The sequence below is a fragment of the Carlito syrichta genome, unplaced genomic scaffold (genome assembly GCF_000164805.1).
Source record: "Carlito syrichta isolate Samal-C Ts95f unplaced genomic scaffold, Tarsius_syrichta-2.0.1 Scaffold290461, whole genome shotgun sequence".
Classification (NCBI taxonomy): Eukaryota; Metazoa; Chordata; class Mammalia; order Primates; family Tarsiidae; genus Carlito; species Carlito syrichta.
In genome coordinates, this window is record NW_007234557.1 from 57,069 (window position 1) to 68,396 (window position 11,328).

General features: G+C 44.2%; 1 protein-coding gene across 2 annotated transcripts in view; it reads left to right on the forward strand.

Annotated features, from left to right (window-relative positions):
• The first annotated feature begins 11,085 nt into the window (after positions 1–11,085).
• SSR1 (signal sequence receptor subunit 1) overlaps positions 11,086–11,328 on the forward strand; it is a 25,899-nt gene continuing 25,656 nt past the window's right edge. For both annotated transcript variants that reach the window (XM_021710592.1, XM_021710593.1), the window contains exon 1: positions 11,086–11,328. This exon is cut by the window's right edge and continues 2 nt beyond it. In XM_021710592.1, the coding sequence (XP_021566267.1) occupies positions 11,255–11,328 (74 nt within the window). In that variant the 5' untranslated portion in view covers positions 11,086–11,254.

Genomic DNA, 11,328 nt, shown 5'->3' on the forward strand with positions numbered 1-11,328 from the left:
TGAGAGGCGAGGCAGGGTAATTGTTTGAGCTCACGAGTTCAAGATGAGCCTGGGCAATGTAGTAAGACTTCATCTCTACAAAAAATTAAAAAATTAGCCAGGCTTGGTGGCACTTACCTGTAGTTCCAGATTCTTGGGAAGCTGAGGCCAAAGGATCGATCGTCTGAGCCCAGGAGGTTGAAGTTGTAGTGAGCTGTGATCGTACTACTGCACTCCAGCCTGGTTGACAGAATGAGACCCAGATAATGATAATAATAATAATAATAGTTATTAGTATCACTGTTATTTTTGTTGAGGGATTCTGTAAGATAGGACTTATATGAATTTTGAAATAAAATTTGTTAATTTCTCAAATTCAAAAAGTTGGAATATAACATATGACAAATTCAACCATTTAACCATGAGAAATGCGCAGTGAGTTGCAACTATAATTAAGCATTGAAAACTTTGGCACATATTCAAGTTTTAAAAAGGGATGATAATGATGATTGTTATTATTTTCAAGGGATCCTCTAGGGAAAATTAAAATATAATTGGAGAAAGATAACTAACTATTAAGATAAAGATGGGTAACGCAGCATCCGGAATCTGCACGTGAATGTGCTGAAACAGGTGGAAAGGAAACATTAACACGGGTTGTCTAAAACAGGACTATGTGTATAAGTGCTATATTCAACATGTGTGTCATGGACATCTGTGCTCTTTTGCCTGCAGGTTGTCTCAGAATGAATGTGCCTGGTTTGGCGTATGGCTCAAGGATGCAGAGTTAAGGCCCATTTCTTTCAATAAATATTGAATGATTTTCAATCAACTATGTGACAGGCTCTGTGTCAGGTGCCAAGGATACAAAAAAAAAAATGAGGTGAAGATCATAGGGAGGAGAGAGATAAGTAAACTGTTCTAGAACAGTGTATAGGTGTAGCTGTGAGAGGAAATGGTCCTGGACTATGTAGAAAATCTCTGGGAGGATTTTGCAGAAATGATGACACCCGGGCTAGATCTTCCCAGCTGACTGAGTATTCCCCAGGCGGAAGAGGAAGGGAAGAGCACACTCAAGGCATGGAGGCCTGAGATGCCCTGTTACACTCCCTGAACTACAAATCTAAAACTCAAGTTCTTCACAGGGTAAGAGATGACGATCATGAAGAGCATTAGATACCATGCTAAGAAATTTGAACTTATCCTGATGAGAGGCTCTAAAGGATTTAAAGTAGAGGTTTTGGGTGGGCATTTTTGAAAAATAATTTTAGCAGTGACAGAAAGGGCAGGTCGATGATGGGTGATGCTAGGATCAGGAGTACCAGGTAAGCTACTGTTACAGCACTGTAGGCAAGAAAAACCAAGACCAGGAACTAAGTAGTGGCAGTAGAAGTATGTGGATGCTAGTGATTTCAAAGGTGAAAAAAGGGAAAGCTTGTGGACATTGGTTAGCTATGGGAATGAAGAGGGAGGAGTCTAGGAAGTCTAGCAGAGCTCTGGGTGGATGGTAGCCACCTTAACAGAGGTAGAGAAGACAAGAGGAACAGCTGGTTTGTGGGAGAGACATGATGAGTTTGAGATTGCTGTGTAGAATCCATGTGGCGATATTTAATAAGCAGTTACATATATGCTGAGAAGCCTCCAGTGGTCAGGAAGGGAAATGAAGATAAAGGAGAGAGCAGGGATCACTGATGAAGCAAGGTATCAGGGGAGAAAGAAGGGATTGTGTTTATCCACTGCACAGCCTCAGCACAGGGTCACTTCTTCTGAGGCCGGAAGACAGGAAATCGGGTCAGGCACGTCCAGGGCGATTATGAGCATGGTTGGAAGGGTTACTCTCTTCTTGTCGAAGGGAGTTTGAAGGTAGAGGCAAACGCTGAAAATAGCCACAGCTTCTGCCTTCACAGAGCAAAACTTTGGCCCCTGCCACAGAGATAGCTGGGGTTTCCCCTCCCCTCCTGATTGCTGTAGACTTACTGATGTTTCTTTCCTTTCCTCTGGTCCCTTTAGTCTCTTATCCCCTTGACTTTGACACATTGTATCTCTTTGAGGACTTGCCCCATAAATCATTTTTACCCTCTCACACCTTACTTCGTAACTCTATTGAATTCTTGCCCTATCATTTAAAAAATCCTTTCTGCAACCCTCTTCTAAAGCTATCATGGTTCCTCTCTTTTCACTCCCCATTATACCTTCCAAAAGTCTGTTATTTACAATTTACAAAGCACTTTCACGTATTACCCTAGTTAAGTAGACTATCTAAACTCATTGTGTTTCTAATAGCAATGTTCCCATATTGCCAACTTTTACTGTTCCATAACCGGGCTTTGGCCCCAAATTATTTACGTGCCTTTGCCCACATTGTTTCCTTTTCCAGGAATGCCCTTTCCTGCTCACTAAACATCCTCCCTTCTCCACCTCCACTACTCAGTTCCTCATATTTAGAACATTTACATCAGCTGGGCATGGTGGCTCATGCCTGTAATCCCAGTACTTTAGAAGGCTGAGGTGGAAGAATTGCTTGAAGCTGGGAATTTGAGACCAGCTGGAGCAACAAAGCAAAACCTCAATTCCACAAACTTTTTTTTTTTAAAGTAGCAAGGTATGCTGATGCACAGTGCACACCTATAGTCCCAGCTACTTGGGAGGCTGGGGCAGGAGGATCGCTTGAGCCTAGGAGCTCAAGGCTGCAGTGAGCTATGACTGCACCACTGCATTCCAGCCTGGGCGACAGAGTGGAACCTTGTTTCTAAAAACAGAACGGGCTGGGCTCGGTGGCTCAGCCTGTAATCACAGCACTTTGGGAGGTCGAGGCTAGTGGATTACCTGAGCTCATGGGTTCGAGACCAGCCTGGGCAACTTGGCGAGACCTCGTCTCTACCATAAATCAAAAATTAGCTGGGTGTGGTAGTGCGTGCCTGTAGTTCCGGCTACTTCTTGGAAGGCTAAGGTAGAGGGGTCGCCTGAGCCCAGCAGGTCAACGCTGGGGTGGCCATGAGCATGCATGCCACTGCACTCCAGCCTGGACAACAGAGTGAGACTCCAACTCAAAAAACAAAAACAAAAAGTGACTGGGCACAGTGGCTCAAGCCTGTAATCCCAGCACTTTGGGAGGCAGAGGTGAGAGGATCGCCTGAGCCCAGGAGTTCAAGACCAGCCCAGGAAACTTGGTGAGAACTCGTCTCTACAATATATCAAAAAATTAGCCAGGCATGATAGCGCGTGCCTGTAGTTCTGGCTACTTGGAAGGTTGAGGCGGAAGGATTGCCTGAGCCCATCAGGTCCAGGCTGCGGTGGCCTTGAGCATGCCACTGCACTGCAACCTGGGCGACAGAGTGAGACTCTGACTCAACAAAACAAAACAAAACAAATCCCAACATTTGTACCTTTCAAGGTCTAATTCCAGTATCACCCTCATCCTCATCTGAAAGAAATGCTTCTCTTTGCTTTATCTGTGAATTTGTAGTGTCACTGAGCCCCTCAATTATAGTACCTGTGTGGAATAGCAGCAGGAGCATTTGACGTGGAGTCATAAGATTTAGATTCAAGTTCTGGCTCCTCCATACAAGCTGTTTTGAGAAATTGGGGTCATAGTCACTCTAGTTTAAGAACAACTATAGGACTGTGTTAATATTAATTTAAGAATGTAAATATTTTATACATTATGTCTGTCTTTAAAAGATTGTTAACATTTGTCTGTATAAATGCAACTCTTAGTATGAGTGAGTAACATCGTTAATTCAAATCTAACGGATCTAGTCTGAAAAATTACAAAGGACTTAGGAAATTAGTCTGAATTCATGATTGTGTCTCATGGGTAAGGTGTGAAACTGGGCAAGCTAAACTTGCATGAAGAATACCGAAGATATTTTTATAAGATTCTGATGAGCACAATTATGGTGAGAATTTAACACTATGACACAGCTGGGGATTCTTATCACAACTGGGGCCATGATAAGCACAATATGGTGAGAATTTAACACTATGATACAGCTGGGGATTCTTATTGCAACTGGGGCCAAAGACCAAAGAGGATATTATGAGAAGATAATCTTCAGGATTTCACAGCACAGCTACTCCTCAGAAGCATTCCTCCACTTGTTTGAATGAAGGGATGTGATCATCCCTAGTGAACGAGCTTTGCTAACCTGGAATAGTATGTCCAAAAACTACAGTACATGAGTGCATGAGGAGTTATTACAACTAAAAAATATTTCTTTTTAATATATTTCCCCTTTATTTAGGGATGGTTTACATACTGTAAAGTTCACCTATTGTAAGTATACAACTCAGCAACTTTTACTAAATTTACAGAGCCATGCAGTAATCACCACAACCTAGTTTTATAATATTTCCATCACCCCAACCCTAGATTTACTCAATCCTATTTTCAGTGAGTCACTGTTTCCACCCCCAGTTTCTCCAGGATTCTGGTCAGTCTTGTTCCTGGGGTGCATGCAAGAGGAGGGTTAGTGAGACAAGGGTGATCAGCTGCTGTGTTTGTGCTTGAGACATCGGGGCTATGACCTGGTAAAGTTTTAGTGTTCTGCTGTCATCTGCCATGCTCTCTGCAGTTTTTGTACAGGCCAGCAGACGAGTTAAGCTGGGATTTAACAGAGACCACTCCTTTGAAGGTGGCACACACCTCTACCCTTCCCCAGGGATGTGGTTAAATTTATTATCTTGGCTGGGGAGGGGAGTAGTGGTGGCAATTTCAGAAACTTCCACTTGGCCTTTTGTACTCTTATTAGCTCTACCCCACCGGTCAGGAAACCAATGTGAGGGTTCTTCCAACCACTAAGGATGCCCATTCATCCTATCTCTATTTTGGGGGACCAGTGTGGGTGGGTTTGATGACGTGCAGGACCCACTGTCAGCCAGATCTGGCATATACACCTACTCTAAAGGGACCGTATTTGGGGGCTATTTTGGGTCCTGGATATGATGACAGTTCAGACTTGTGGCCAACAATCCTTAAAAAGTCTGGGGTTCCCATTTCCTGCATGTATGATTACTGTGTGTCCATGGTTATAGGTTCCTTTGAGGAAGAGGGGTATAAACTGCTGAATGGCAATTGTTGTGGTGCTTCAAAACACTTCATCATAGAAACCTGGCGTTTGCTTTAGTTCTGGAATTGAGCATTGACTCAGACCCAGCTGAGTAAGAGAGCTGTTTTAGTTCATTCTTGCTGCCATAACAAAATACCTGAGGCTGGGTAAAATATAAAGAACAGAAATTTATTTCTCATAATCCTAGAGACCAGAAGTCCAAGATCAAAGTGCCAACAGGTTTAAAGTCTGGAGAAGGTTACTCTCTGCTTCCAAGATGACGCCTTATCGCTGCATCCTCTGGGGGAGATGGATGCTGTGCCCTCCCCTGGCAGGAAAGATAGATAGACAAAAAAGGCCTAGCTAGTTCCCCGAGCCCTTTTAAAAGGTCCCTAATCCAATTCCTGAGGGCTCTGACCCCATGACTTAATCACCTCCTAGAGGCCCCACCTCTTATTATCACATTGGGATTTAAGTTCCAACATGTGAATTTTAGGGAACACATTTAGACCATAGCAGGAACATAACTTTTTATGGATGACTGCTCTCAGCCTCCTGGTCTTTCTTGATTTCTTTGATTATATGGGGAACCCCAAAAAAGCCCTGGGACTTATTTATAATAAATTGTGTATTCTTGTATGTTTAAACTTCAGTCACCTTCAAAATTTGATGCAATACACCTGTCGAGACACTTTTCCCACTGCACAAGAGAGTTTTTGAACACATCGATTTTGATGCCTTTTGGCGCCTCTACCATTTTTTGTGTCACCTCTTCCACATTGGCAAAATGTTTCTTTGAAGACTTTTTCAACCAGGGAAACAAAAGAAAGTCACTTGGGGTGAGTTCCAGTGAATAGGGAGGTGGGGCATGAGGGTCATACTGTTTGGGGTCAAAAACTGCTGAACACACAGCACGGTGTAGACAGGTACATTGTCATGGTGGAAGAAGCAGTCACCTGTTTGGCACAACTCAGGATGTTTCTTCAGCAAATCATAATACTACCTTCTTAAGACTTCCAGTACTTTGGTTAACTGTTTGATCTGGAGGAACAAATTCTGAGTGTACTACAAGGGGCCCACCTGACAAAAGATAATTGCGGGGTTTTCTGGCCCCACCCTCATATAAATTAAGCAGTACTCTTGTTGGATGCCCATCTCTCTCGCTTCTAGGAATGTGTTTTATCAACTATTATCATAGCTCTCTACAGGTTACTCCTCCTGCCCGTTCTCCATCATCTGTCTCCTATTCCGACCCTGAAGCTCATTGTCATCGTTATGCCCACTTTGTTTCTGATAGGTAAGTTGTACCACCTCCTCTCCATTCTCATCCTCTCATTCCTGCTGTGATCAACCCAGCTCCATCACAGCATCTCGTGCCCTTATCCTGACCTTCAGATCAGCCAACCACTGATCTTCCCAGCTCCTATTATGGAAAGTCCCATCAGCCCTCTCATAGAACATAAGCAGGTGGGTTTTCCAGTCTTATGTAGTAGTGTCATCCCTTGGTGTACGAGGTGGACTGGTTCCAGGACCCCCCAAGACACTCAAATCTCCGGCTGTTCAAGTCCCTTATAGTAATTGCATATAACCAAGGCACATCCTCCTGTATACTTTAAATCATCTCTAGATTACTTATAATATCTAATACAATGTAAATGCTATGTAAATAGTTATTATTACTGTAGTTTTATTTTTTATTTTTTAATTTTTAATTTTTTTATTTTTCATGAGCTAAGAAAGATAAATTTATTAAAGAGAAGATACATTGCGAGGGGCACAATGGGCAGGACAGCAGCAAGAATATGTGCGGTCTAGTACCATACTGTAGTTTTAAATTTGTATTATTTTTATTGTTGGTATTTATTTTTCTCTGAATATTTTCAATCTGTGGCTGGTGGAATCAGAACGCAAAACCAGTGGATATGGAGGACTGACTGTATATCCATCCTAGAAGGCCTTATTTAGGGGCAGGTAGAGGAGAAGGAGGGGCTGCTGAGGCAGAAGGGAAATCAGGAGAGTATGATTGTCATTGAGCCTAGACAACCAAACAAGTGCTCAAGAATGGGAGGAGGGAAGGTTCATGTGAGGGCCATACAATTTAGCAAGTTTTAGTGCAGTGTTAAAAATAAAAGCCCAGTTGGAGAAGAAGTGGAGAGGTGAGATAGGTTTGACTATGTCAGGGAGCAGAGAAATGAGACTGTTGCTGAAAGAGGAACAGAGACAAAGGGAGAGTTTTGGTTTTTAAGACAGGCAATATGACAGTAAATGTGTATGTTGATGGGGACAGTGAATTAGAGAAGTCAAAATATATTGTGAAGTCAAGAGGGCTATTTTCAGAGTCACCTGTCCTTGGGCAGGAGATGGGATCTACGCTACAAATGGTGGTTTGCCTTTGATAGGCCGGTAAACATTGTTTTATTGTATCAGAAAGGAGGGCAGAGGCTGAATATACAGATCTGATACAAGGTGGGCTTTGTGGTGAGTGATCAGGTAGTTATGACTGCATGTGTTCTGCTCAGTGAAGTATGCCCTCCCTAGAAGGAGGACACGTTAGCTATTATGAGGAGGAGCTGAAGGCCTTCCTACGTGAGGAGTTGGGCTGGAGAGCCAGCACTCCCTTTAGGGTTGTCCTTATTTCCCCTTTTCTTTTCTCATAATGATGCTTTTTGAAAGATCATAAAAGAATTTTTTTCTTCAGAGTACACCTAATTCTTTTTGTAGCCCTTGCTATGTGCAAGAGCATGTTAAGTCTTTGCTTATATAGAAGACTTAACTTTTTGGGGTTTTTTTCTGAATGTTTTTCATTTCTTTTTAAAAATTTTGTAATTTATTTATGTATTATAGAGTTGTGGAGTACAAGCAAGGAATTACTACATAAGTAGGCTGCATGCAGGTGAAGTGTGGGCTTCTAGGTGGCCCTCGCTCCCTCTGGTAGTAGACCAGGTACCCTTTGTGTTGTCACGTGCCCAACCCCCACCTTTTCATGTTTTAATTAGGTCTACAGTCAAACTTGGGTTCAGATGTATAGAGCAAAGATGTGAAAATAACTACCTTACCATCATTGATTCAACAAATATTTGCTGAGTTCCCACTGGGTGCTAGGCACTGTTGTATAACATTCAGTCAAAGGCACAAGACCCCCTGGCCTCAGGATGTTCACAGACAGGAAACAAACAGGAGACACACTGAACTGTATTGTGTGGGAAGGTAACAAGTGCTATAAAAGAGAGGAGATAAATGGGAATGGAGAGTGTGAGGCAACAGGGTTGTAATTTTAAAGTGGGAAGTCAGGGTAAGCCTCACTGAGAAGGTGACAGTTGAGCAGAGATTTAAAGGTCATGAGGGAGTTTGCTGGCTACATAGTTACCTCAGAGAATACAAGAGAGCACAAATTAATGATTAATAAACATTAGCTAGTGATGTGGAGGGAAATCTTATGTCACCAACAGGAAAGAACGCTCTACTCTTATGTGTTCCAAGGGAATAAAATGACAGGTGTGGAGAATCAACTGTGAGCCAGGTGTGGCGGCTCACTCCTGTAATTCAAGCCCTTTTGAAGATCAAAGTGCAGGACCTTCACTGAGGCAGGAGTTCAAGACCAGCCTGGACAACACAGTGATACCCTGTCTCTGCCAAATAAACCCAAAATTAGCCAGGTGTGGTGGTATACACCTGTAGTCCCAGCTACTTGGGAAGCTGAGGTAGGAAGATCACTTGAGCCCAGGAGTCAGAGGCTACAGTGAGCCAGGATCAGCCATTGCACACCAGCCTGGGCGAAGGAGTGAGATCCTATCACGGTTTTTTTAAAAAAGAGAGAATTAACTGCAATTTGCTGAGCTGTATTAATGGCAGTAACCAAGATGTGGAATATTCCCAGAAAACAAATATTTTCAAAGAGATCAATGCAGAGGTGAGAGTGAAGAATGGGGAGGACTTTGGGAGGACTTAAATTAGTAGATGGGATTCTTCATTCCATAAATTAAGGATTGGAACCATTTAAGGAAGAAAGCTCTGGGCACCCAGGGAAAGCTGCTTATTACAGGATGATTTGGATGACAGTGATGTGAATTGGTGAGCACTCCTGTTAGGGTGTTTCACTTCCCTCATCCATAGGCTACTATGGACAGTCACGCAGGTTTCTATTTTGTTTGCAGATTGTTGTTTTCCCTAAGTTCATCACATCAGTAACATCCAGAGTAGGCACACTTTATTTGTTCCTGTTGCACCTTTAGTAGCTGGTTGTCTAAACGTCAAGTCCCAAATAAAATTCTTTAGTAATCATTTGATGACATCATTGGAGTGGAAGTTACAGCTTAAGCCTAAACTACATTATTCTCACAGGTTCAGGCAATGTCCAAACATCTCCTGAGAATTGGTGAGACAGACCTACTAGGAATCTCTTTAACATAAGGAATGAGAAGTCCTGCCCTTCAGAAATCAGTCCTCTGAAGGGGAATGAGAGTTAGTGAGACACCCTTCATGCAATTATGGAGAGCAGAGGTGATTTTGAGTACAGCATGAGGTGTATAACTTAAACAGAAGGATGTGTTTGTCAAAAAGCCTGTCAGACATCAAGGAGCTCAGAGAAGATCTCATTTGAAACTCACGAAATAGAATACCTCAAAGTAGGGCAGGGCGAGTCTTCCTGTCAGTGAACTCAGCAAGATTCAGCCACCTCAAAGCAGGGTCAGCAGCCCTGGTGGCCCTAGCACAGGCTGGCAGCATGGGTAGCCATCTACAGGAGTGGACAGCAGCTGAGTGGTAGGAGGTCCTCTAGAGACCCCCCCCCCCCCGCCACTGCAGGGTGCTGTAGTAGCAGCCGCAACACAGCAATGGGGACACTGGTTGCCTGGTGGAGTTGAGTGGAGTTGACTCAGCCCAGTACTATCAGGTTGTGACTTTATTTATTTTGAGTTGTTGTCTCACTCTGTTGCCCAGGCTGGAGTGCAATGGCATGATCACGGCTCACTGCAGCCCTGACCTTCTGGGCTCAGGCTATCCTTCCATCTCAGCCTCCTGAATAGCTGAGACTACAGGCATGTATCACCATGTCTGGCTAATATTTTGTAGAGCGCTATGTTACCCAGGCTGGTCTTGAACTCCTGGGTTCAAGTGATTATCCCACTTGGGCCTCCCAAAGTGCTGGGATTACAGGTGCGAGCCACTGCACCGGGCCTAGGTTGTGACTTTAGAAGACAAGCTATGAGCTGCTGTTGCAGGGACCCCAGGACTAAGAGACCTTAAGCAGAGGCAATGAGGGGTAAACAGCAGAAGTCCAGGCTAGTAGGGCATGGTTTCAAACCAGACTGCTCTGTTCAAATCTTGCATCTGCCATTTGCTAGCTCTTTCAGGCTTTGGGTAAATTATAACCTCTCTGGGTCTGTTTTCTCCTCAGTAAATAATATCCAGCTTATAGGGATGTTTAGAAAACTAAATGAGTTCATACATGAAAGCACAGTTCTAAGGATCAGTGATTGACAATAGTAAGCACCTAATAAGGGCCAGCTTATTTTATCATCTACATGACATCTGACACTGGTCCAATCCAACACTACCTGCTATTCAGGTGAATTTCATGAAATACAGAATATTGCAGCCACCCAAAGTCCAAAATAGATGAGAAGAAAAGAAAACCGTCCAGCCATTTCTGCACTCGTATAGTTACCAAATACAATATGTCAGGCACTGTTCTAGGTGATTTGCGATTCTAGGATGTCACATAAGTTTAAGAACTGCCATGAGTCACCCAAGGGAGAGGATGTGGGCAGATAAGATTTTCCACTGTGAATTTTAGTAGTTTTTCTTTGAACAGTGTCATCCCCTCAAAATTTTTTCGCTTTTAAATGCCACATAAAGGCAGTTCAGATTCCTTGTATCACTGTTATGAAGCGAATCGTCATTCCAATAAAGTGACCACGGACGACGCTAATTAGCCGGGAGGAGCCAGGAGGCCGAAGCAAGCAGCAAGTCGCTGGTCGCCAGCACCAGGCGGCGGTGGGAGGCCAACTCTCGCGGAAACAGGGCTCCGGCCGCCGACCACGTGGCTTCCCGGGCGCCCCGCAGCCACGTCGGCGGCGTTCCTCGGTCAGAGGAGGCGTGGGGCGAAGGCCGTGCGTGGCGCGTGCCCCGCCCCTCCCCGCTGGAGCCCGGATGAGGAGTAGCGCCATTACCGCCGGAGCCGCCGGGAGCCCTCGCGGACGGGGACTGGACGCAGGACCGGCCGCGCCATGAGACTCCTCCCCCGCCTGCTGCTGCTGCTTTTGCTCGTGTTCCCCGCCGCTGTCCTGCTCCGAGGCGGCCC